The following is a 25,987-nucleotide window of genomic DNA, read 5'->3' as shown; positions in this document are numbered from 1 at the left end:
GCAGCGTCTCCATGTGTGTCTGAACTGACAGCATCCACTACTCCTGAGTTCCTAAGACAGTTGAGGGGGGAATACAGAAACGCTAGCCCTTCCATGGAGGATAAACTACATTTCCCATCATCCCTTGAATCTGCCTCTTCCCATCAAAAGGAGGCTTTTGAACTAGCTGGTGGGTTTTGTCGGGTTTTTGGGGTTTTTTTGGCTTCTGCCTACATTTTATTAAACCTAGGACAGATGTCTCCCCAAAGGGCCTGGGAGCTGAACTCACTAATTCCGAAAAAAGGGTTAAGCTCCAGTTTTCTATGTGCTCCTGAAATACAAAGACTTATCCTCCCTACTGGCAGATGTGCTCAGTTCCCCAAGGCTTTCACACTTATAATGTACCTGATTTCACATTTATAAATCCTGTGTCCATAAACTGTTTCCTTATCTGTAAAATGCGGCTAACAACTGCACATACCTTATGAGTTTGTAAGATCCCAAAATAAGTCATAATTAAAACAATGTTAAATAACATGTTAAGTGTTGGCTACTATTGTAATTATTCTCTCACCCACACTTGCATGTCTTCAATTACCCATTCCTACTTACTGCTCCAACTTAAAAAACTCTTCTCAGCAGTTCAAAAGAGAGTGCTCCAAATGTCCTGCACCGGGTCCAGCCTCATACCCTGCCCCTCCCCACTGGTTCCCCAGGCTGATGCTACACCATCCTTTCATTCCGAAAACCACCAACCCCGCTTCCACCTTTGTATGAGCTGCTGCTGCCTGATGTTCCCGTCCCTGACCTCTCTGGCTCAGATAGTTCCTTGTGGTTATTCAGATGTAGCATAAAAGTATATATATTTTAGAGATGTCTTGCTCTGACCCAGCCACCTTATATCTTCCTCTTTTATAGCAGGTGAGCATTTTGAATTTTTGTTAAGACCGTGATCGGACTATGATTTCAGGAGGGCAAGTGTTGCCCAACAGCCCACTCCCTAGAGCACAGAACGGGGCGCCCAGGCGGCATCTAGTAAGTATTGGTTATTAGTAAACTCATGTAAAAGAAGGCATACTGAGGCCCTTTCTTTAAATGAGCAGGCACAGAAGCTGATGCGAGTTATTTATTGAATTTACTCACATGCCAGCTTCCCACCGAAACTGGACAAGCAGATGGCAAAGGCTTGGAGCGGGCAAAGTGGGAAGCTGAAGTCCATGGTGAACGTGTCTGAGTCTATACGACCAAACTGGAGCACGAGGTGGTCCGCTGAAGAGGGAGTCGGGAAATGAGAGTGCGTGATTTCCCTGCCGCGGGCCTCTGAGCCGCGAGAACTACGATTCCCGAGAGGCCCTTATTCCGCCCAGAATCCCGGAAGTGTGTTTACATGGCCCTCAGCCCTGTAAATTACACTTCCCAATAGGCTTTGCAATAACGTGGAGTCGGCCCTCCCTACAAAAACGCTCAAGTGCTAATGGGAATATTTCTCCTCCTGCCCCCTTGCCCAGGTAAATCGATTTTTAGGAGCTCACGGTCATTCGGATGCACGATCTGGAAGTTCTTGACCGAGGCCCGCGTGATCCGACCATGAAAATTGAGCATGTAGCCGCCGCTCTCGTCGTTCCACGATGGGGCTTTATTTTGCAGCTGGACCAGGCCCTGACTAGCCCCGCGTTGGAGGCGACTCAGGAGCGATTCTTGTTCCTAAAGGGTAAAGTAGGGGGCGTGGTTAACCAACTACCAACCAGCTTTCTTCCTCCGAACGCAGAATTTTGAGTCCCTAGTTTTCGCTTCCTAAGACATCTAAGTCACAAAATCCTCCTGGCTTATGTGACCTTATGCAACCCATCGGCCCTCTCTCCTCTTAGAACCTATGGCCGGTCCCCCAGACCTTCCTCCTCCACTGACCCAGAGATTCTCAAGCTTGGTGGACTCACATTTTGTGGCTGGACACAGAATCTCTGGTTCTGGGCGTTGATTTCCGGAATAACAACATTCATTTTCCGGGGCCCTCGGAATCCCAAGACGCTGGGCTCCTGAGGGTGGTATGCTCCATTTGGCCTGCTTCTCCCACCCCCCCCACCCCCCGCCCCGTTCTACTCCTCTTTCTCATCCCCAGGACACTCACATAACATACAGCCCCCAGCTCCTCCCTGATCCGAGCAGTCTCCGGAAAAAAATTTTTCCTTTCCGGATTCACCCCATTGTCGAAGATGCTGAACTTGGTGCCCAAGACATTAGATCTGCTCCAGGAGGGAAGTGGTCAGAATAAAGACTAATTATTTCTGTTTTGCTGTACATTAACTACTTTCCCATGTCATCTCATCAAGTCTTTTGATCCATCCTCTACATAAGACTCATGTTCCATGTATCCAGTCCCAGGTCCCTCTCTTCTTTTGGGGAGAAGGATTTTTAGGCTCCTGCCTTGGGCCTTTAGCAACGCTCTTCCTCTAAGGCAGAACTCAAATATACCAGCCCTCTTCTGTCACAGGAACTTAGGAGTCCCAGCCCCCTGCCCCTCAAGAAGTCAAATGTCTTTAATGCCAGCCTTGCCCCTGAAGTCTTCAGTTCTATTACCAACCACCCTGGGGTTCCTTGAAGGACTACATAACCCATTAGTCCCTAACAGAAAAAGTTCTAGAACAGGTGCAACTTATACCCTTAGACTGCTGGGAAGTGTAGTTCAATTGTCCCCTTCCTCCCACCCCTTGCCACCTGTTTAGCACACACATCAAGACTCTGCCCACCTGACTTTGCCCACAAAATTGTCTCCATCTCGAGACAGATCTGTAGGGTCCAGGGAGATGAGGTAATTAGAAGTTTTGCTCCTTCTCTTGCGCCCCGCCAGAAGGAAGTGCTGCAGATGTGATAAATAGCCCATTAGAATCGACTTCTGGTATTTGTCTAGAGCTAGGGGTCCAAAGACCAGGGCTTCCCTGGTGGGGGTGGTGCTAGTGGTAAAGAACCCACCTGCCAATGCAGGAAACCTTAGAGATGTGGGTTCAATCCCTGGATCAGGAAGATCCCCTGGAGGAGGGAATGGCAACCCACTCCAATATACTTGCCTGGAGAATCCCATGGACAGAGGAGTCTGGTGGGCTATTGTCCATAGGGTCACAGAGTTAGACAGGATTGAAGCAACTTAGCATGCACGCAGGGGTCCAAAAACAAGGAAACACCATGTCCCAAGACAGAGAAAAGGGTAATGGAGCAATAAGTGTCCTAAGACTTGCTGGAAAGGAAAGGGAATCAGTCCTGAATATTGGTTGGAAGGACTGACGCTGAAGCTGAAACTCCAATACTTTGGCCACCTGATGCAAAGGTCTTCTTTCGAAAAGACCCTGATGTTTGGAAAGACTGGAGGTGGGAGTAGGGGATGACAGAGGAAGAGCTGGTTGGATGGCATCATGCCTCAATGGACAGGAGTTTGAGTAAGCTCTGGGAGGTGGTGATGGACAGGGAAGCCTGGCATGCTACAGTCCATGGCGTCGCAGAGTCAAACATGACTGAGTGACTGAACTGAGGCTTGCTGGGAGATGCAGTTCTCACTGAAGGAAGTCAGCTGGGTCCCGAAAGGGCAGCTTCATTTCACATCTTAATATCCTTCAGATATTGGGCCCAAGGCTGAGGGAAAGCCAAGGCAGGGGCAAAGTTGCCTGGCAGGCAGGGCCTGGCTTTGAAATAGGGAAGGACCTCACTTGGAACATTACAGCAGGACTTTAGTGGTTCATCTGTGAAAACCCAGTCTGGCACTGAGTAGGGGAAAAGCCTCTTTCTGGGGGAGAATGAATAATTGAGGAGAGGTGGCACACGTGAGAGAGAAATGACCTGACCGGGAGGGGCGCAGCTTGGCTATGAATGGAAAATCCACGAAGGGAGATTAGCTCCTGAGAGGGGGCGCGGCCTGGCTCAGGACTGGGTGGGACTAGGGCCTAGATTTGGACCAAGTGAGAAGTGAAAGTTGCTCAGCCGTGTCCAACTCTTTGCGTCTCCATGGACTGTAGTCCACGGAATTCTCCAGGCCAGAATACTGGAGTGGGTAGTTCCCTTCTCCAGGGGATGTTGCCGACCCAGGAATCCAACCGGGGTCTCCTGCATTGAAGGCAGATTCTGTACCAGCTGAGCTACCAGGGAAGCCCCAACAAAAAGGTGGCCAATGCCCTGAGCGTCTATAAGGGGTGGGGCTTGGGACTCTGAGGGGGCGTGGCCTACCTGTGAGAAAGGCCAGCTCAATTCGAAAGTGGACAAGCTTGAGTTACGGGATGGGGAGGGCCTATGGCACTGGGCTCTGAGAATAAAGGAGCCTAGTTCTCTGAAGGGCAGGGCCTGGCGTTGGAGCTGATTAGTCCTAGTTCAATGAAGAGCAAGGCCTCGATTCGCCTAAGTTAAGTCTTGACCTCACTCAGACCCTGGGAGGTGAGACTTGTTTCCAAGCTGCCAGACCGCACCTTCCGGCCGTCGGCCGCCTCCAGGTAGAGATAGTAGAAAGGGAACATGCCCTTGTCTACCCCGTGCTTGTCGCGGCTGATGCGACACTGCACTATGAGACCGTGCATCGCTGGCCGCAGCACATATGCTTTCATGTCCTCGCGCAGCCGAGGGCCTGGGGCACAGGGAGGCGTGCGGGGCGAGCTCCCCACATCGCCGCTGCCCACGCCGCGCGCGCCCTCGGACACCACTTCGTCGGCCGTCCCTGGGGATTTCCTCATGGTAGACTCCAGCTCCTCTTTCTTCTCCTCCAGGTCTTCGCCCTGGCCCACGCACCAAATTCAAGTTGAGAGACGGCGGAGACTTGCTCTCCTCATCCCGCCCCGCTCCCTCTCCTCCGCGCAACCCCCTCCCCCGCTCAACCCCCTCCCCCCGCTCCCCGCTTTGCCAACTAGTGATTGGCCATCCCACCTCAGGGTTACGCCTTCTCTCGACCAAGTTTCTGTCTATTGGTCAAATATCTCAGCCACCTGCTGATTGGCCAGTACGTTCAATTTCCCCAAGATCAAACCCCAAGACGGCTTCATTTGTTGATTGGCCAGTAACATTAGCCACACCCATTTCAGTTACCAATTGGAGAATCCTCTTGAAAGCACTGCCCATTCCTTTAATACCCGTCTTCACCCCCGTCTATATATTAACAACATATAATACCGCCCAGAACTTCTCAACTGAAAGTATCTCGCTTTCATCCATACCAAAATGAGTGCCACCTGGCCCTTTCCTATCACTATTTCACCCTCTCCAAAGCTCACTGCCTTTCGGTGGACTGGGTTTTAAGGTATATGCTCACATCAGTTCCGATCCTCTAGGTTGAAAATAAATGGTGCACACAAAGAACTTCTGCTAGCCCAAACATAACAGGTTCCACTCACCAGTAAAAAGGGCCCTTGATTGGGCTGCAGAATTTCAGCGCCCCGCGGGCCTGAGACTAGCCCTCCTCCTCCTATATCCTTATTGGCTGTGCCACCTCCCACCTTGTTGGAGGCCAAGTCTCCAAGGCCACCGTCACCATCCATTCCAGGGCTTGATCTGGCACTGGGCACTTCGTATTCATTTCCAACATCCTGTAATTCGCTCTTGTCCTCAGCACTGGCGCCTAACGGGTAGAAAAAGCCCTGAAAAGACTGAGCTCAGGACACCTGGGTCCCAGGAGTTTGGGACAAAGGTCATCAGTGCTAGCTGAAGAAGGTCAGAACTCCTAGGTTTCCGACTCCTACTTATTCATCATCGACCTCACTTGCCAGATCCTCCTCCTCCCCTGTGTGCACAGGGGTCTATACAAGTTGAGAAGTCTGTGACTGCCCCGGATCTAAGGACAGGGAGGGGTTAGAGTCCTCTCTTTCCTTTGTCCCAGAGGGACCATCCGGGAGACTGGGGAACTAAAATGGGAGGAGGGAGCAAATTTGGGGTGATAACCCAGAGTCCTGTTATTGAAATCACTGGTCAAGTCATGAGAATAAAAAGAAATATCCCTACCATTGAATATTATTAAGAAAAAGGAATGAAATACTGATAATGCTACAAAATAGATGAACACTGAAAACATGCTAAGCAAAAGAAGCCAATCACAAGAGATTATATACTGTATATACTGTATTATTCTACATATGAAGTGTCTAAAGACAGAAATTAAATTAGTAGTTACTTAGGTCTGGGAGAAATGGGTGGGGCAGTGACTGATAAAATGTATAGGGTTTTCTTTTGTGGGTAATGATAATTAATAGTCTAGAATTCATTGTGGTATGTGTTGCACATCTCGGTAAATACACTGAAAACCATGGATTGTAAAATTTAAATGAACTTGTATAATATGTGAAATATATCTCAACAGAGCTATTACAAAAAAGGGGGAGGAAGTGCCACATGGACCTGGGGAACAGATTTCACCCAGTGTCACAGAAATTACCAGATCGTTGGCGGGCTGGCCAACCTTTGCGCCGAGTCCCCGGAGGCTCTTCACATGGAGGTGGCGAGGCAGGAACATCCTCCATGGAGACTTCCTCCAACTCCAGATCAGAACTGCCTGGTAGTCAAGAAAGAGAGAACTGGAGACTGGGATTTCTGAATACCAGGGAAGGAAGGGGGCTGGAGATGCCGATTCCTGGGTATTGGAGGAGAAGGTTCATGACCTGGACTCCTTGAGATGAAGCATATCCGGGCCCGCGGAGGTCCTTTGGAGAGAGCAAGGACTGAGTGGTTCTAGACTCCCGGGTTCTAGGGGGAGTGGAGTTCTAGGGTATCAAGCCCAAGGATTTGAGATTACCTGCTTCTGTCGGCGGTAACAGAGGGTCATGCTCACCATTGCCATCTCCACCGCAGCTCACGGTGCTCAGGATACCGTGGGATCCAGTGCACAAATGCGCCTCTGGCACATTCTCCTGAAGGAAAGGGTCCCTGGGGCCTGGGAGAAGGTGTGGCGAGGCCCATTAACACGAAGCACAAAATCCTGGTCCTCTGAGAAGATCCGCCTCCTCTCTGGTCTCCCAAACCTCGTCCCTGATTGACTACCCAAATCCCCGAGACCCACTCAGAACCCAAACCTCAAGACTCAAACAAGCACAGCTCTACCACTAAACTGTCGCGATTCCGTGTGTAAACAGTCTCACGCGGGCTCTCCAGTAAATCGGCTTTAAATTACCCAGGCCTGGCCCCGGGGCTTTGCCTACTTCGGCCCCGAGGTTTCTTACGAGCTGCGTCCTGGCGCTTTTCCAGGCGCCTCCCCCAGCTCTCCCAAGCCCAGTTCCACGACTCCTTAGACCCCGGCCCTGCACTCTCCGGGCGGTCTCCGGCTCTCCCAGGCTCCACCCTAGCCGAATCACAGAATTCTTTCGGGGCCCACCCCTACTTGCACCATACCCCACACTCTCGACCTCTCTGGCCACGTCCCCGAACTCTCACAGGCCCCGCCCACGGATCCATCAGGCCCCGCCCCGCGCTCTATCAAAGCGCTCCCACCCTCCACGAGCTCCGCCAGGCCCCTCCCCTCCAGGCCCTTTAGCCCCACCCCCAGCCCACTCCCACAGGCCCCTCCCTCCAGCCTGTGCTCCTGCCGGAGTTGGGGCACTTTTCCTCACCGCTGTCAGCCGAGAAGCGCTCCTCCCGCCGCCTCGGTCTCCGCGGCCGCAGTGCAGCGATAGGATTGGCCTGAACCATGAGGAGCTCTTGGCGCTTCCGTCGCTGCTTCTTCTCAAACAGACGCCACTGCGGGAGCGGGAAAGAGGTGGGGTGCGGGTCTAGGAACCGAACCGGTAAACAGATGTGCAAGGGGGCCTGGGGCAAGGGGAGTCCTTGCATAGGTAGGAGAGATCCAGGCCTTCAGTCTCTCAGCAACTCTTTCCACAGAACCCTGAGTCCTGGCATTTAGGCCCCTCCTCCCGAAGGACCTAGGAGCCCTAAGGACCCAGAACCCTTGTTCCTTTAGAAATTTTGGAGTCTCGTCACCAAGATTTGCTTCCTGAGGATTCCGAATTCCTGTTTTCTCGTTTCCCAATTGCAAAACTTGAGGCTCCAAGAGAACCAACGAGGACTAGGAATCCCAGAGCAAGTCCTGGGGGTGGGACTCCTGAGGGGGTATGGAAGATAGAAGAGGAGGGTTGGCAGGATTCCTGGGCACAGTACCTGCTGTTCCAGCTTCTGCAGTCTCATGGCGGCAAGCTCACCTCCCAGGGCCCTGAGAGAGGTGCAGGCTCATAATGACAGCAAGCAGGGCACCCCCGTTGCCCAAGAGCCCTTCCACTTATTCCCGCTGCCCAACTTAGGGTTCTGAACACTTGTGAGGTCACAGAAGAGATAGAACCTGAGTCTGCTCTGCCAGTGCTGCAGTTCTTTCTCTCTGCACTGGCCTATCTAGAGTCCAGGGGTCAGAGATCTCAAGCCCCTCCTATCTCAGGACTCGAAGCCCCCAGCCCTTCCTCTTTCAGACCCAGGGTTCCTCATCTGTAGCTCCCTCCCGTTAGGTAGGTAGGACCCAGAAGTCCAAGCCCCCAGCCCCTCCCTGCAAGGCACACATCATTAGGAGACCAGAGCTGCTGAGCAGGTGTGGGCATAATCAAAGAGCCCCCTTGCCCCCTCCATCTCTACCCTTGCCCATCCCATTTCCCCCACTCACTCTTTCTTCCATGTATCACTTTCCTGAGACATCCTGGAGAAGCAAAACAAGGAGTCAGGAATCAGACCCAACATCCAAATAGGCTCTGCCCTCCAACATCTGATCTTAAGCTTGAGATTTTCTCCTGGACCCAGGCAACCCAAATTCCAGTGCCAATACTTGTTAGGGACCCTGAAGCCTGTTTCCAGCTTTCACCACTATCAGGAGCCCAGGAGTCCAGCTTGCTCTTCCCCCAATACCTCACTCCTTCACTCAGACATGAGCACTCAGGACTCTGGACCCCAAACACCCCATCCCCAGTGATCCTAGACCCCCAGTACCCACCTGCCTGGGATCCTGGAGACCTCTCCTCCTCTCCTGCCTGGAGAGGCTTTTCACATTCACTCCTCAATTCCTTTCCTGTCTGGCCAATTTCTAATCGTAACTGACCCTCTCTTTGGAAACCAGGGACATAATGTCTGGGTCTCTGGGATGTAAGCAGGGGAGAAAAGAGGGCTCAGAGGGAGGGCGGGGGATTCCCTTGGAACCTGCCCTAATCCCCCTCCCTCCTGACCCCACCCCGCGCTCCACTTCCAACAAAGCAATGATCTTTGGCTTTTGCTGCAGCCAGGCAACCTTGCTCCAGGGGTTCTAAATTGGAAGACCATGCAAGTGTGTCTTAAAGGGACCTGCGAGGGGCTGTGTCGCAAGCTCTCTTCTCTCTTACATAAGAAACTTATAATGTGACGTGTGCCAACTACTATCGCTCTGTAATTTACAGCCACGTCCAGGCGAGAAAATAAATGCGAAAACTACAACTCCCATGAGCCACAGAGGCCAAGATGCCCGCGGAAGTAGACTCATTTTGCCCCGGTCCGAGAGGGAGTTGTAGTTCTCTTTGAAAGTCTCCGTTCTTTCTCCTGAAAAGCAGGATATGTGGCGTCAAAAGGTAAAGCTTCCAAGAAAGGAGGCTAGGCTTTCGAGAAAAGGCCAGCGACTTCGACAAGGGGCGGAGCCGCTAGACAGAGGCCCGAGGAACCTGGAGCCAGCGTGGACCAATCAGGCTGCTGAGATCGGGTCCTCTGCGGGGAAGTGGGCGTGGCCTAGGGGGGAAAACACCGGGAAAGCTCCGGAGGTCCTACGCCAGGAAGACCTCTGCGGCGAAGGAGAGGTAAGGGGCTGGAGGGTGCTAGACTCTTCGGTCCTGGGAAGAAGGGAGGCGGGGGACTGGAGGGCTGGAAAACTGGATCTCGGGGGAGGACCCCGGTACCTCTAGGTCCTGGGAGAAGAGGAGGCTGGGGCCTCGACCTTTGGGTTTAGGGAAAGAGGGGGTCGAGATCCCGGATTCCTGAGTCTAAGCGAAGAGGATGCTGGAAGCCAGGACTTCTGGGTCTGAGGAAGGAAAGGCTGGAGGCTCAGACTCCTAGGTCCGGAGAACTAAACGCTTTGAATCTTGATTCTTGGAAGGGGGCGGAGAGCGGCGCTGGAAGTCCAGACTCCTGGGTCCAGGGGTAGGAGGAGTCTTGGGACAGACATATTCTACCTCTCCGCCCCCAACAGACCACGCCGCCATGCCTCTCTATGGGCCCCGTGCAGCCCTCTTCCTCCTGCCATCTCTACTGCTGCTGCGCGCTGTTCTGGCCGTGCCGCTGGAGCGGGGGGCGCCCAAGGAGGAGAATCCCGCGACCGAGAGCCCTGTGAGTGGCCCTGTCCTGCTTGCCAGCCAGGTGTTTGCAGCGGTACTACAATTCCCGCTCCCCCGTGGCCCCTGGGTGGCTACGGATGTGGCTTGGAGTTTGCCTGCCAATCTTCGCAGTCCCAGGGCTTTGACGTGGTGAAAAACTTGAGGGCATGTGTGTGTGTCAGATTTTAAGTCTCTCTCTGACTATGAGGGATGGGGAATCAGGTCAGAGTTTAGATAGAAAATCTGCATCCCGTCCCCGGGCCCCTACCCGCCCTCCCTCCCCCCAAAATCTCTCTGCTCCTTTAAGACGCCCTCCCCTCAAGAAGGAATCTGGAAAAAAAAAAAACACTACATTTCCCAGTAGCACGCCGAGCTGGTGATATTAGCTAACTGGGGTGGTCTCCCGTTAGGGAGCTCATGGGAGTTGTAGTTTAAAGTATGATGGGCATGGGGCATGGAAAATGCTCGTTTATTCCAATGCGTGTCTGTCAAACACTATGAAACCTATGGTCTTAGGGAATTTGGAACTTCGAAAGATCCTCAAGGCCAGTGCCGTGATTCATGGCCCGAATCTTACAGCTTCCGCTAGGAATGGACACGTTGCTGTCTCTGGAACAGATCATTCCGAGTTCCTGTGTGTGGTGTGGCAGGTCCCCACCCAGCAGCTAAGACCTTCGCCCCGTGAATTCTCTGCAGACACAGAAGTGCAGCTTGAGTGCCTTTTCCCTTAGTTCATTTAGAGCAAGTCCCTTGCCCTCACAGACCAGCCTAGCTCACTGGAAAGGCTGGGGCCGCTGAGAAAGAACCACCAGCGGTGGTGGTCAGGGAGGAAGGAGGGATCATTTGAACTGAGATCTGGAGTGCCGGTAAGAATATTCCAGGCAGAAGGAACAGCCTGGGCAAAGGCTGCATAGTGGAGGAGAGCAGAGTGAGTAGAAGGACATAAAGGAGGCCAGTGTGGCTTGAGACAGAGTGAGCGAAGGGGCGACGAGGTCAGACAGGCCGGGGCAGATCACACGGGGCCTTGTGGACCATGGTGGAGACTTTATTCTGAGGCGAATAGAAGGTTATAAATGTCAATGATAGCAGTCATAATAACACTGACAGCTCCTACTAAGTGCTTAAGGCAAAAAGAGAAAGGGGCAGCAGAGGATAAGATGGTTAGATAGCATCACCAACTCAGTGAACATGAGTTTGAGCAATCTCAAGGAGATAATGAAGGACAGAGAAGCCTGGCATGCTGCAGTCCATGGGGTCGCAAAGAATCAGACATGACTGAGCAACTGAACAGCAACAACTAAGCTCTGAGTTAAATATTTAGCAATATTAACTCCTCTAATCCTCATAACAGCCCCTATGAGGTAGGTATTCCTTAACCTTACTTTACAGGTGAGGAACTTGACCAAGGACTAAGGTTGCAAGACTTCGCAAATAAAGGATGCTCAGTTAAAATTAAATTTCAGATACACAATGAATGATTATTAATATAAGTGCCCTCCATGCAGTATCCGTATTCTGAAAGTTATTCGTTGTTTTAGCTGAAATTGAAATTTAACTAGGCATCCTAGCAGTCGTAATAAGGTTACATAGCTAGTCATTGGCAGATTTGGGATTCAGCCTACTCTGGTTGAATGATGGCCCCCAAAGATGTCCATGCCCAGAACCTGTGAATATATGGCAAAAGAGTGTTTGCAGGTGTGATTGAGTTAGGTGGAGAAGTAATCCTGTATTTTTTGTTTGTTTTGTTTGCAGAGTATGACTTTACTTTTATGAAACAAAAAAAAACTTGTATCTGAATATATATGTCTAGTTGCTGGCATATACAGGGGTGTATCCATGTGCAGAAAGGGCTGCAAAAACATTCCATGCTGCAAACTCTGTTTTTCTCCTTGACACTTTTCACTTTCTTTTTCACAGTTCTGTATACTGTAGTATTTTGTTGTTGTTGAGTCGCTAAGTCGTGTCCGACTCCTTGCGACCCCACAGACTGGAGCCAGCCAGGCTCTTCTGTCTGTGGGATTTCCCAGGCAAGAATACTGGAGAGGGTTGGCCATTTCCTTCTCTATGTCCTATACTGTTCAGATGGGCCCAGTGTAACCACGAGGGTCCCCTAGAAGGGTGAGGCAAGAAGGTCAGTGTCAGAGGCAATGTGATGATGTAAGCAGAGGTCAGAGTGAGGCAAGGCCATAAGCCAAGGAAGACAGGCAGCCTCTTAGATGCTGGAAAAGACAAGGAAGCTGACTGTTCCCTCAAGTCTCCAGAATAAGCCCAGTCCTGCTGAACCAGTTTGGACTTGTGACTCCAGAACTCTGTAAGAGAATAAATTTTTATGGCTCTAAGTCGCTTAATTTGTGATATTTGTTAGAGCAGCAATAGGAAGCTATTATAACCACAGTGACATAGCTGGGTGATCTCTTCCCATTTATTTTCCTCAACATGTGTAATGATCGCTATGGTAGACCGAGTGTCTTCTCAAGCCTTACTATGTGTCAAGCTTCTTATCTCATTCATTACTTTTTCACCACAGTTCTGAGAAGTAGGGAATTTTATTGTCTGTGGAAGAGTGAGACCCTGGAAAAGGAAAGTGGCAGGGCTAGGACTAGGAGCCCAGAGATTTTTGTCAGTCTCTTTTTTTGGCCTTGCCATGAGGCATGTGGGATCTTAGTTCCCCGACCAGGATTGAACCTACGCCCCCTGCATTGGAAGTGCAAAGTCTTAACCACTGGACCATGAGGGAAGTTCTGATTTTTGTCTCTCTTGTTCACTGGCTATGTTCTCTTGAACAGTGCCTTGGAAATGGTAGGGGCTAGGTGAATGCTTGTTGAATGAATGACTGTATGTTTCACTGCTTGCCAACAAATTGCAGTATGTCCACTCTGTGGGCAGTATTGGACTTGGTGTTTACCCATGTGATTTTAATTTCATCTCCAGCACAGACAGACCTAAGAGGAGGCGAGAGCTGAGGCCCATAGGATCGGGCAGTTTGTCTGGGATTACAGAGCAACCGAGGTCGCTGGCTCCAGAGCCTGTGTCCCATGGGGCAGATCTCCTGCTCAGGGTTGTGGGGTGGTCTCTGGGTCCTATCTGCAGGGCAGAACCAGAGAGGGGGCCAGGGCTGGCACCGCTACGTTCATCTTTGTTGCCCCAGGACACAGGCCTGTACTATCACCGGTACCTCCAGGAAGTCATCAATGTGTTGGAGACTGATGGGCACTTCCGGGAAAAGCTGCAGGCCGCCAACGCTGAGGACATCAAGGTGCGGTGTGGCTGGGTGCGAGCACGCTGGGCGGGGATGAGGGGATGCGTGCTCAGAGGGCAGAGTCTGAGCCTGGGGAAGAAGTTGCTTCTCCAGGTCGCACAGCTGGGAAGGGATCTGGGGGGGAAGACAGAATGTGTGGTTAAGCATGGATGTGGGTAGCCCATGGCTTCCAGTATCAGTTCTACCAGCTGTGTGGACTCCCTGTGCTGTGCCTCAGTTTTCCCATCTGTAAAGTGGGACGATGACAGGACTATCTAAGGTAAGACGTGGACGTGCACAGTGACTGTCCTCAGTCTGCACCCTGCAAGGGCTGGTTCTGAGAGTTCTCGGCAAAGTGCTGTCCACACAGGAAGAATTCAAAACACAGGAGATGCTGTCATCATGCACATCTCCTCTAACTCTCACCTTAAGCCTTCAGAGAAGCCAGGATTCTCCCCATTTTACAGAGGTGGAACCTGAGGTCCTGGTAGCAGTGTTTGTCCTTCCAGGAGGCCTGGGTCTCAATCCCTGGACTGACTGAGCCCTGAGCCCATATCCTGCCCCATCCCCTAAGCAGAGTCTCTTGAAAAGAATGCTCACTCTCACACACACACACAGATACACACACACACAGACACAGACAGACCACACACACACACACACGCACACACACACACACACTACTGCCTGCCCCACTCCTCTGCCCTACCCCAAACCCCTTGACCTAGGACTGATGAGGAGGGCAGCCCTGCTCCCCGACACCTCCCAGCATTCCTGGGGTTCTCATCTGTCCCCAGTCACCTGGACCCCCCGACAATGGATGGTGGAACCAGAGATCAATGAGCCCAGCCCTTCCTGCTGCCTAGCCATAGAAACAGCAGCCCTAGAGCCTACCTGGCTTGTTCAAGGTCATACACGTGGGAAATAATGTCAGAAACGGTGGCCACATAGGCAGGCAGGTTCTGGAGTGGCATGGTGCTGGGTTCCAATCCCAGCCCCGCCTCACGCTCTTCTGAGCAAGTGGACGCACCCCTCTGTGCCTTTTTTCCCCCAGAAAAAGATAGGCTCACGCAGCACTTTCTCTGTTGCCGGGGCAGGGGTGGGTGGTGTCGTGTGAATCGGCCTTCGGTAAATGTCGATAGTGTCTTGGGGGCTCTGGGGCAACCCAGGAAGGCATCAGAAAGCTTGCAGAAGGCTCTAAAGAGGGTGGCTTGACCAGTGTCCCCTCTCTCCCCGGCAGAGTGGGAAGCTGAGCCGGGAGCTGGACTTTGTCAGCCACCACGTCCGCACCAAGCTGGACGAGCTCAAGCGGCAGGAGGTGTCTCGGCTGAGGATGCTGCTGAAGGCCAAGATGGACGCCCAGCAGGAGCCCAGTGAGTGCGGTGCGGTGGGCGGGGCCGGTGGCGCGGTGGGCGGGGCCGGCGGCCTCCCTCCCCTGCATCTAGGTGATTTGGGCAGGGGGCGCCTCCGGGGCCACCTTCTCACCACCTTTGTAAAATCTGTGTAGAAGATTGATCAAATTTCCTTCCTAGCACAATGTACTTTAAAAAAAAATTTTTTTTTAATTTATTTATCTGGCTGTGCTGGGTCTTCCTTGCTGGGCAGACTTTAGTTACCACCAGTGAAAGAGCAAGGGCTACTCTTTAGTTGCAGTGCAGGGGCTTCTCTTGTGGTGGAGCACGGGCTTCAGACGCGGTGGGCTTCCGTAGTTGCGGCTCCCCGGCTCTAGAGCACAGGCTAGATAGTTGCGGCGGTCAGGCTCAGTTGCTCCAAGGCATGTGAGATCTTCCCAGACCAGGGATCGAACCTGTGTCTCCTGCATTAGCAGGCAGATTCTTCACCACTGAACCACCAGGGAGGCCTCCAGATTTTCCATTTTTATAAGGACTCCTGTCATATGGGATTAGGGCTCACCCTCATGACCTCATTTTAACTTGATCACCTCTGTAAAACCCTGTCTCCAAATAAGTTCTGCGATACTAGGGGTCAGGACTTCAACCCCTGTGTGAGTGTGGGGGCAAGGCAGTTCAGCCCATAACAGAGGTTGAGAATCATGTGCTCTGAAGCCCAACTAATCTTCATTCTGCCTCTTCTTAGATGGTGACCTAGATGTCCTTTTCCCTCTCTGAGCCTCAGTTTCCGCATCCATAAAGTGAGATAATTGCAGAACCTATGTGAGACTTTTGTGAAAAGTAAATGCATTAATATATTTAATGTGTTTAGGGAGCAGGGCCTGGCATATAGTATGTATTTGACACATGTTGGTTATTATCGTGGTTATTATCGTTTTCAACATCAGACTCAGTTGTGCTCATTGCCTCCTCCAGGAAGCCCTCCATGATTGCTCCAGGCCCATTCATGCTGTCCTCTGTGACATCCTTCCGTGCCCTCTGTGACCTCCTTTAGAGCACATCCAGCCCATCCAGTCCAGGATAGGGATTTTGGAAGAAGGAACATTCCATGAGTTCATGCTCTTCCCCCCCATCTTCCCTCTCATCCAGATGTACAGTTGGATCACCTGAACCTCCTAAAGCAATTTGAACACCTGGACCCTCAGAATCAGCACACATTCGAGGCCCGGGACCTAGAGCTGTTGATACAGACGGTAACTTGCAGGGGACTGGAAGGCAGAGGACTGAGGGCAGCCTTCTGCCCTCAGGGGAAGAAGGACGGAGCCCGGGACTGAGCCTGCTCACCCCTGCCTGGTGTTCTCTGAGGCCAGGAGGCTGCAGAGGGCTGGTTGTGCCTGAACGCCTTCCCCAGATTCTCTACAGGAAGGCAGAGTTGGGGGGTGGGGGGAGTTGGCTCCACTCACACCTGGATTCAGATCCCTCCCCTGTGACTGATGGGCAGGGATCTCCTCTGTGTCCTTGTTGTAGGCAGAATAACGGCCCCTTGAAAGATGTCACCTGTTCACTATATGACCTGATGCGGCAAAAGGGCAGGTGCATATGTGATTAAGCTGAGGATCTTGAGAGGAGGGATGAGCCTGAGTTATGCCGGTGGGCCCTTAGTGTCATCAAAAGGGTCCTTATAGGGTTCTCTGGCATCCTAGTGTTAGGATCCCAGGCTTTCACTGTAATGGCCTAGGTTCCAGCCCTGGTCAGGGAACTGAGATCCTGCCAAGTGTGTTGCGTGGCAAAGAAAAAAAAAAAAATTGAGTTTACTTCTGGATGTTCCCTGGGGGTCCAGTAGTTAGGATTCTGAACCTTCACTGCTGAGGGTAAAGGTTCATTCCCTGTCGGGGCAGCTGAGAAAAAAAGGTCTTTGTAAAAGCTGGAAAAGGCAAAGAAGAGGATTCTTTCCTAGAATCTCCGGAGGGAGCACAGCTTTGCCAGCACTCTAATTGCAGCCCACTGAAACTAATTTTAGACTCCAACCTCCATACTGTAAGATGATAAGTGTGTTTTTTTAAGCCACAAAATTGATGGTAATTTGTTAGACCAGCCCAGCAACTAAATAGTCCTCATGTGAGAAGTGGGATCCACAACCGTGCCTCCTGCGCAAAGCCGAGTGTGGGGCTGGGGAGTGGCTGGGGATACTCAGGCCTGCCCCTGCCTCTGCCTCTCCCTGGCTCACAGCCCTGCTATAGCTGCCCAGCACCCCCTGGACAGAACCCACTCCCTTCCTCCTGGCCTGAACCTCAGCCTGCTTTCCTGGCTGATTGGAGTGCCATCTAGTGGACATAAAGATAATAGCAGCCATTTGATTGGGTCCATGCCTGACCTTTGTCCCTGAGGGATGTTTCTGCCGCTTCTTTCCAAAACATTCCAGAAACTGCTTTCCTCCAGCCCCACTGTCATTCTCCTGGTCTCAACCCCTGTCATATTGAGAGACGGGCTTCTTGCTTTTGCCTTTCACACGTGCCAGCAGGGTTTCTCGGCACTTTTGGCATTTGGGGCTGAATAATTTGTTGTGGGGCTGTTTGTGGTATTTAGCAGCATCCCTGGCCTCTACCCACTAGATGCCAATAGACCTCCCCTAGCTGTGACCAACAGCATCTGCAGACATTGACAGCTGAACCCTGGGGACCGCAGTCAGCCCAGGTTGAGAACCTCTGTCTGTTCCCCACACAACAGCTGTATTGGCTTTCTATTGCTGCCATATAACAAATGACCACAGACTCTTGGTTTAAAACAACACAAAGGTTTCTCTTACAGTTCTGGAGGATGGAAGTCCAAAATCAGTATCACTGGGCCAAAGCCAAAGTTTCTTTAGAGGCATCTGCTCCTTTCTACTTCTAGCTGCTGGGGGTCGCCAGCATTCCTTGGCTTGTAGACACCTCACTCCAGTCTCTACTTCTACCATCACATGGCATTCTCTCTGTCTCTCTCTGTGTCCTCTCTGTAGACACTAGTCCTTAGAATTAGGGCCCACCCTCATCCAGCAGGACCTCATCTTACCTAATTACATCTACAGAGACCCTGTTTCAAAGAAAAGTCACATTCTGCAGTTCTTTTCACATGAATTCTGAGGTGCGAGGTGAGGGACCTTGTACCACCCCCTATGTATGTTATCTCCAATTTCCAGAGGCAGAGAGAGGCACAGAGAGAATGAGTGACTTGCCCGAGGTCATACAGCGGCTGGGACTTGCTCACATAACAGAGCCTAGATTTGAACCCTGGACAGAATAATTAGAGCCCCCATGTTCTTTACCCTCTAACTGTACTGCTTTCCATAGTAAGCCACCTCATGAGCTATTCCTGATTATTTATTCCTCCAAGATCTTGAGATTGTGGAGGACTTGAAAAAGGTGAGTTAATGTCGCTATTGTGTAACCATCCTCATCTTTTTTTGAGCAAAGGGGAGGCTGTGTGTTATGGGGCAAGAAGCGACATCAGGACATAAGACCCAGCACAGGTGGAAGAGGGGCCAGATTCAGAGCCAAAGGCCTGGCATTCAGAGGTTGGAATTAGGAACTGGGCATAGAGGTGAGGTGGGAATGACCGACTGCCTTTCCCCAGGCCACTCGGGACCTGGCCCAGTACGACGCAGCCCATCATGAAGAGTTCAAACGCTACGAAATGCTCAAGGAACATGAGCGACGACGTTATCTGGAGTCCCTGGGGGAAGAGCAGCGGAAGGAGGCAGAGAGGAAGCTAGAAGAGCAACAGCGCCGGCACCGAGAACACCCCAAAGTCAATGTGCCTGTAAGGACCCCCATTCATGCCCAGCCCCCACCACGTCCAACTTTCTGAGCTCCACAAGGAAGCAGCTGAAAAACTAGAACTCCCAGCAGACCTTGAGGCAGAGCTCCCTTTTAATGTGCCTAGCTACCTCCAGGGGCTGCTGGGGGTTGTAGTTTTTTTGTTTGAGGGGTAAGACATTCAAGGGATGGGGGTAAAGGGTTCTCTAGCTTCATCCTGTGGGACCCAGCCTTCTTGCTCATGAGCCCCTGGCTCTCCCTTCCACAGGGCAGCCAAGCCCAGTTGAAGGAGGTGTGGGAGGAACTGGACGGATTGGACCCCAACAGGTTTAACCCCAAGACCTTCTTCATACTGCATGGTAAGGTGGGGAGGGAGTCCCAGGACCCAGGCTAACACTGAGGTCTGACCTATCTGGGGCCTAAATGCTGGAAACAGGTCTCCCTTATGTCATGGAGCTTAAGAAGGCCAAAGAGTGCTGAGCCCCTCTCCCCTGGTGGTCAGGAAGACCCTATCACTCCCTGTTGTTGGGGCCAAGATCCTGCATACAAGAGCTGGTCCTTTCTTCTGGGGTACACCAGACTTCTGGGTTGTAAGGACTGATCAGTATCCCTAACAGAGCAAACCAGGCTTGGCTAGGCATGGACACCCCCCCCACCCCCCCCTTCATAGCAGTCCAGAAGCCCCGGTCCCCCTGGGGGTCCTATCGCTAAGTTGGAGTGTGTGGGGGTGGTGGGTGGCTGAACCCTAGTCACCAGGCCTCCAGGGAGCCAGGAAGCCCCTTCTGCATGCTAATTCAGGGGCATATTCCCCTTCATTCTCCTCCTGTCTGGAAACATCACCTCTGTGTCCAGCCTCTAATCCCAAAACCTCCAAATGCCAGGCGTTTGGCTCTGAATCTGGCCCATGCTGGGTCTCATAGCCTGATGTCACTTTTTTTTTTTTTTGGACTGTGCCTCGAGGCTTGCAGGATCTTAGTTCTCCGACCAGGGATTGAACCAAGGGCGCTTGGCAGTGAAAGCGCAGAGTCCTAACCACAGGACCACCAGGGAATCCCCCTGATGTCACTTCTTGCCGGGCCCCCTCAGTTGTGCCCAGGGCCCCAACCCAAAAGCTATAGCCTGTCACCAGAGCTTAGCAGGGTCTGATTGATTTATTCAACAAACGTTTGCTAAGTGATCTCTGAGGACTGAGCTTCACAGAGACCCTGTGGATACAGATGTGAACAAAAGAAAGTCAGAGCCAGTGATCAGGCAAATACTCTATTTCAGTGAATCAAAGTGACCTTGGAGTGTAAGACATACTTGAATTTTATACAAACTGCCCATTAAACTGACACACCCTCAATGATAAGATGCCTCCCAATTTCATGGATGATAAAATATGGGGAGCAAAAAAAGTACATCTTTAGAATCAGTGAAGTTGGTTTTATAGTAGATGATCAGAGAGTCACATGTACCATGGAAACAAGGACAGCAGAATTAAGGGTCTACAGTGATGATTTTTAGTAGCTTGGTCTGGAAAGGTGTTTGCTAGATCAGCATTGTCCAGCAGAACTTTCTATGCTGATGGAAATTGTTCCACGGCTGTGTTGTCCAATACAGCAGCCACCAGCATGTGTTTTTTTTTTTTTTTTTTTTTTACCATACCACACAGAGTACGGGATCTTAGTTCCCCAACCAGGGATTGAACCCGTGCCCCCTGCAGTAGAAGCATAGAGTCTTAACCCCCTGCAGTAGAAGCATAGAGTCTTAACCACTGCATCACCAGCAAAGCCTTTTTTTTTTTTAATGAATGAAGAAGTTTATTAACCCAGCATCCCTTGTTCTTTTTTTGAATTAATTTTTATTGGACCATAGTTGATTTACAGTGTTGTGGTAATTTCTGCTGTACAGCAAAATTGGCTCTAGCTTTTTTTTTTTAGCTTTAGCTTTTTTTTTTTAGCTTACTTTTTTAAGCTACTTTTCCCACGTAGATCATTACAGAATATTGAGTAGAGTTCCCTGTGCCATACAATAGGTTCTTATTAGTTCCCATGTGTTCCATTAGTTCCCATGGCTATTAATTAAGCACTTGAAATGTGGGTTTTACAACTAAGAAACAGAATAGTGGTGGGGGGGCAGTTAAGTTAAATTTTTTAAATTTTGTAATTGTAGTAAAATACACGACATAAAATCTACCATTGTAGCCATTTTTAAATGTACTTTTCATTAGGGTTAAGTACACTCACATTGTTATGCAAGTGTTTTGCTCCTTACAAAACTGAAGCTCTATGTTAATCATCCGTTCCGCATGACCTTTCCCCCAACCCCTGGTTACTTCTGTTCTCTCTTCTCTATAATTTTGACTCTTCTAGCTACTTCATAGCAGTGGAATTGTACGGTATTTGTCTTCTTTGTGACTGGCTTATTTCAGTTAGCATAATGTCAAGGAAATTTTTCATTGTATGTGATTGTTGCTCATTTAAATTTCATTTGCCGTGTGTAGCTGGCAGCCACTGGATGGCCCAGCACAGCTCAAGAGAGATGACATTTGAACCAAGACCTCGGTGAAGTGAGGGGCTGAGCCTCACAGACACTTGTCTAAATTGGGGGCACAGCAAACACAGGCAGGGGAAGAATGAACTTGGTGGGTTTTCCAAGGTCACTTGGAAGAATGAGAAGAATGATGAGAAATGGAATTCCCTGGCAATCCAGGGGTTAGGACTTCAAGCTTTTACTGCTGAGGGCATGGGTTCAATCCCTAGTTGGGGAACTAAGATCCCACCTGCTGAGTGGCTCAACCAAAAAAAAAGAATGATAGGAAAGACTGTTGGGGAGGTAACAGCAGTTCTACAGTCAGAGTAAGAAAGCTGGATTTTATTCTGTCTTGAGTGAGACACTGAAAAAGGATTTTGAGCAGAGGAACTGACCCCACCTGTCTTAAGTGTTGACAGGATTCATCTGAGTGCTGGGTGCTGTGTGAGGACAGGCTGTAGAGGCCGAGGGTCAAAACCAGGACCCAAGTCAGAAGTCATGAGATGCTGATGGCTGGACCATGGGAGTAGGAAAGAGTGATAGGATTCTGGATTCATCTTGAAGGTCAAGCTGGTAGGACTCGGAGATGGACTAGATGAAGACTGTAATGGAACATGAGAGTCAAGGGTGACTCTGAGGTATTTGGCCTGAGCAACTGGAAGGAATGGGAGAAAAAAGCAAACAAGATTGGGAGCTGGGTCTGTTCACGTCAAGTTGGAGATGTCTGTTAGACACTGAGGTGGCGATGGAGAGTAGGCAGTGGGGTATTCAAGTGTGGAGGCAGCTTGTGGATGGCATTAAAGTGAGGGAAACCCATCTAAGGAAGTCTGGGCCAATTGAACTTTATTTACGAAGGCTAATGTTCTGTGCTGCCCAATATGGCAGCCACTGGCCATTTATGGGTATTGAGCGCTTGCCATGTAGCAAGTGGGGCTAATAAACTGAAATCTTAATCTTATTTGATACTGATTTAAATTTAAACAGCCCATCTGACTAGTGGCAACCGTAATGGACAAATCTGAATGCTTGATAGGAAAGACGACCTTGATCCCTGGGGTACACCAAAATGTAGCGGTCAGGGAGAGGGCAGGGCCAGCTAAGGAAAATAAGGGCAGCTGGAGAGGAGAGAATGATGTTCTTGGAGCCAAAGGCAGAAAGTCAAGTTAAGGTGCAGGCTAAAGACTAACCATTGGATTTGCAAGGTCAGGGTTCCTGGCTACCTCTGTGGGGGCAGTGAGCAAGTCACATATGGTACATTGGCAGGGAGAAGCTTCTCTGGCGATCGGATTCAGCCCTGGGCGGTTCTTGGAGCGGCGTCGCTGACACCTCTGGATCCTGGGGAAAGGGGCTGATCCTGTGGCCAGATCACTGTAGCTAGAGATCAAGTTATTCTGCAAGACAGTGTGCCCATGAATGGTCCCAACGGAGCCTGACCTTCATCTATTCCATTCTTGAGATCCTGGTTGGGGAAGGGGTGCCCTAGCATCAAGTCTATGAGGCACTGAAGCCTGAAGGCCACCATCCTAACCACCACCCTGCTGTTGCCTATCCTCTGAGAACACACCTCGCATCAGCCAGAATTCCTTCTCTAGCAGATTACTTAGGGATTTGACCCACTCTGTGCTCAGTCCCCCAAGAAACCTTGTTGTCTATTCTTCAGATATCAACAGCGATGGTGTCCTGGATGAGCAGGAGCTGGAGGCCCTCTTCACCAAGGAGGTGAGCGTCTTGAGGCCGTGGGTGGAGAGGATGCCCAGATCAACCACATGTCCCCTCAGGATTCTCGGGGTCCCCTCAGGTCCTCCTGGATATGAGTTAGGGGGAAAACTACAACTCCCAGCAGTCCTTGGGGCAAAGAGGCTGCCAGGAGTGGCAGGATATCCCAAGGACTGATGGGAGTTGAAGTTTTCTGTGTGTGTGTGTGTGTGTGTGTGTGTGTGTGTGTGTGTGTGTGTGTCTGTGTCTGTGTGTGTGTGTGTGTCTGTGTGTGTGTGTCTGTGTGTGGTGGGGGTTAGATTAGCCTGGGAAGGAGCATACCCTGGACCTCTCAGTACATCCTGCATTTCACTTGACCCTTGCAGCTGGAGAAGGTGTACGACCCGAAGAATGAGGAAGATGACATGCGAGAGATGGAAGAGGAGCGGCTGCGCATGCGCGAGCACGTGATGAAGAATGTGCGCGGTGGGACCCGGGCCGTGGGCGGGGGTGAGGCAGGTAGGTGGAGGGAGGTCCTGCTCCGTTGCTTACCCTTACCTGGCTCCCCAGGTGGACACCAACCAGGACCGCCTCGTGACGCTGGAGGAGTTCCTCGCATCCACGCAGAGGAAGGAGTTCGGGGACACCGGGGAGGGCTGGGAGGTGAGGACACGGGCGATACTCTGGGTCCTGAGTGTCCCTCTCACAGACCGAACGCTTCCTTCCGGGTCTCTGGCCACCTCTCTTTCTCTCTGGGTCTCCCACCCCCAGATCTCTGTCCCCTCACGCCCCTGGTATTTCTCTTCCCCCAACCCTGTTCTCCCTCCAACTCTGGCCTTGATCCCCTTTCCTAGTTCCGGTCTCTCCACCCACACCCCCGGCCCAGGCCTCCCCACCTTCCCTGAACCACCTCCTTCTCAGCAGGGCCAAGGCTGGAGTCCCCCTGCTGATGGCCCCTGTTCTCACCCTGCAGACGGTAGAGATGCACCCTGCCTACACGGAGGAGGAGCTGAGGCGTTTTGAGGAGGAGCTGGCTGCCCGGGAGGCAGAGCTCAATGCCAAGGCCCAGCGCCTCAGCCAGGAAACCGAGGCTCTGGGGCGCTCCCAGGGCCGCCTGGAGGCCCAGAAGAGAGAGCTGCAGCAGGTGACTGGCCAAGGAAATGGGTCCATTCTCTGATTCCCTGGTGGCCTTGTGGGGAAGGCCTACGGCCACTATGTTAATCACTGGTAGATCCATGGGTGGCAGCAGCCGCCATCTTGAGTGAGGGCAGACATTGTTCTCATTCCTGGCTGCTGTGCAGCTGCCATGTTGGATAAGGGCAGTGAGGTTGTAAGCAGGAAAGGAGAGGAAGGCCAAAGAGGGAGGAGGAGGCTTCCCTGTCCCAAGGTGTGACCCAAGCCATGACAGGTAAGGGAGAACTGGATCTTAAACTAGTATTAAGCCCAACTCTCAATGAGAGAGAAAAACTGAAGCCCCTCAAGAAAGGACTGGTCCATGACCACACAGCAGGTTGCCATGGAGACTCAACATCATACTGTCTTGCCTCTGTGATCTCCCCCACCCCCGAAGGCCGTTCTGCAAATGGAACAGAGGAAACAGCAGCAGCAAAGCCACAACAACCCAGCCCCCGGCCCCGAGGGACAGCTCAAGTTCCACCCAGACACAGGTGCTGGCCCCTTGGGCCCAGGGGCCAGGGAGGGAGCTGGGGGCCCGGACTTCCGGGTCTGAGGGAGGAGGGGCTGCGATGTCTAGCCCTACCATGTTCTCCCTCCATCTCCAGATGATGCACCCGTCCCACCTCCAGCCGGTGACCAGAAGGATGTGGATGCTTCAGAAAAGAAGGTCCCAGAACAGACCCCTGAGCCTCCCCAGCTGGATTCACAGCACCTGTGATCGTTCCAGGACCCCAACACTCTGGGTTCCTCCCAAGGCTGATGGGAGGGGGGTGGAGTGTCACAATCAACCTCCTCTGGGGACCTGGCCACACCTGTGGCCTCCTGGGGGAGGGGGAACAGGCTGGCTGTTCCCTTCTCATACTGCTGCCCGGGCCCCGTATCTGCCGCCTCAGCCTCCACCGCCTTCCAGTCTGTGGTCCCTTCTTTCTGTTCCCCTCCAAGGGACCTGCCTTCTCGTATCCAGTTGAGTGCTCACTGGCCTCAGCCTCACTTAGGGAAGCCCTCTCCCTAGAGGGAGGGTCTGCTCATACCTGCCTTTCTAGTTGGTTTGGCCTTGATGCCCAGGTTATGGCCACTCCAGTATCCCACGTCCCCACAGCTGCTGGAATCCTGCCTGCTGCTCTGGGCCCAGCTTCCGCTGGTCTATGGGGCTTCGGTGGCCCCTCAACACCTTTCTCTACCTTTTGTGGGACTGGCGATGCCTCAAAGACAGTGTCTCCCCCACAGCTGGGTGTGAGGGCCAGAAGAGTCCTCCGCATCGCTGATCAACTCTGATCCCAGGAGTCCTGACTCTCCTGACCCCTGGTTTCCAGCCATCTCAGCCCCCTCCCTGATGTCATGGCTCCTAGCCCCTTCCTTCCACAGCCCCAGAAGGGTCACAGAACTGACCCTACCCCAGGATTAGGTTCCAGCCCCTCAGCCTTTCTGACCTTATCTCACATGGCTCCCTGTCCTGCTCTGTACGCTGTTCCATCCAAATACACTTTCTGGAACAAATCTATGTCTCTGTTTCTTCTGAAACTCCACCTGTGCTTCACCTTCCAAAGTCCTCTTCATTCTTTAAGAATCAATTCAAGCATCATTTCTGAGAGGCTCCATCCTGGCATCTTTGTCCTGTCCTGATGGGTCTGCTGCCTACACATATATGCATACCTTCAGTAGAATCCCTTCAGCCACAAGGACAGAAAACCCAAACCTAGGCTTACACAATAAAGAAAAGTGTATTATTGCCCAAACAAGAAGTCTCAAGGTAAAGTGACTCCAAAGCCTTCAGGGAACTACGTTCTCCCATCTGCTAGCCCTGCGGTGATAGGTGTGCATGGAGTGGGGGGAAGAAGGGGAAACCTGTACTCCTCTTGTCCCGAAGTGGCTGCAGCTGCTCTGGATGTCACATCTGCCTGCACTAACAACTGACAAAGGAAATTGGCAGAGGCTAAAAATCAGAGCCTCCTGAGCCCACCCAGAGCCTGTTTACCA

General features: G+C 51.6%; 2 protein-coding genes across 10 annotated transcripts; one reads left to right on the top strand and one right to left on the bottom strand.

Moving 5' to 3' along the window:
• Positions 1-1,090: 1,090 nt before the first annotated feature.
• TULP2 (TUB like protein 2) lies at positions 1,091-10,301 on the bottom strand. 5 transcript variants are annotated; one of them, XM_081515308.1, is made up of 14 exons: positions 9,828-10,301; positions 8,903-9,044; positions 8,579-8,611; positions 8,089-8,140; positions 7,545-7,671; positions 6,770-6,871; positions 6,377-6,493; positions 5,343-5,566; positions 4,428-4,730; positions 2,727-2,836; positions 2,108-2,222; positions 1,917-2,015; positions 1,512-1,683; positions 1,091-1,248 (listed from the first exon to the last, which is right to left on the bottom strand). In XM_081515308.1, the coding sequence occupies exons 3-14, from the start codon at positions 8,608-8,610 to the stop codon at positions 1,115-1,117; spliced, it is 1,587 nt and encodes a 528-aa protein (XP_081371434.1). In that variant the 5' UTR covers position 8,611; positions 8,903-9,044; positions 9,828-10,301; the 3' UTR covers positions 1,091-1,114. The 5 variants fall into 5 exon arrangements, with proteins under 5 accessions (XP_081371434.1, XP_081371432.1, XP_081371431.1 ...); XM_081515306.1 differs by lacking the exon at positions 9,828-10,301 and adding an exon at positions 9,194-9,577; XM_081515305.1 differs by lacking the exon at positions 9,828-10,301 and having other exon boundaries at positions 6,734-6,871; positions 8,903-9,134.
• NUCB1 (nucleobindin 1) lies at positions 9,644-25,507 on the top strand. 5 transcript variants are annotated; one of them, XM_081515311.1, is made up of 13 exons: positions 9,644-9,728; positions 10,118-10,254; positions 13,390-13,497; positions 14,720-14,852; positions 15,981-16,084; positions 18,444-18,629; positions 18,894-18,984; positions 22,800-22,858; positions 23,221-23,313; positions 23,405-23,497; positions 23,808-23,978; positions 24,405-24,501; positions 24,616-25,507. In XM_081515311.1, exons 2-13 carry the CDS (start codon positions 10,129-10,131, stop codon positions 24,726-24,728), a joined length of 1,374 nt encoding a protein of 457 aa, XP_081371437.1. In that variant the 5' UTR covers positions 9,644-9,728; positions 10,118-10,128; the 3' UTR covers positions 24,729-25,507. The 5 variants fall into 5 exon arrangements, with proteins under 5 accessions (XP_081371437.1, XP_081371436.1, XP_081371438.1 ...); XM_081515310.1 differs by having other exon boundaries at positions 14,720-14,861; XM_081515312.1 differs by having other exon boundaries at positions 10,025-10,254.
• Positions 25,508-25,987: the final 480 nt, after the last annotated feature.

This window comes from Giraffa tippelskirchi, chromosome 7, assembly GCF_054371585.1.
Source record: "Giraffa tippelskirchi isolate mGirTip1 chromosome 7, T2T-mGirTip1v1.2.pri, whole genome shotgun sequence".
Lineage (NCBI taxonomy): Eukaryota > Metazoa > Chordata > Mammalia > Artiodactyla > Giraffidae > Giraffa > Giraffa tippelskirchi.
This window is presented reverse-complemented; position numbering and strand designations above follow the sequence as displayed.

Coding starts and splice junctions, on each gene's coding strand:
- TULP2 (XM_081515305.1), bottom strand. CDS start 8,610: ATGTCTCAGGAAAGTGATACATGGAAGAAAGA. Junction 6,494..6,733: donor GTTACCGCCGACAGAAGCAG/GTAATCTCAAAT, acceptor CTTGACTACCAG/GCAGTTCTGATCTGGAGTTG. Junction 2,016..2,107: donor AGCTGGGGGCTGTATGTTAT/GTGAGTGTCCTG, acceptor TACCACCCTCAG/GAGCCCAGCGTCTTGGGATT.
- NUCB1 (XM_081515310.1), top strand. CDS start 10,129: ATGCCTCTCTATGGGCCCCGTGCAGCCCTCTTCCTCCTGCCATCTCTA. Junction 14,862..15,980: donor GCAGGAGCCCAGTGAGTGCG/GTGCGGTGGGCG, acceptor CCTCTCATCCAG/ATGTACAGTTGGATCACCTG. Junction 18,985..22,799: donor GACCTTCTTCATACTGCATG/GTAAGGTGGGGA, acceptor TCTATTCTTCAG/ATATCAACAGCGATGGTGTC.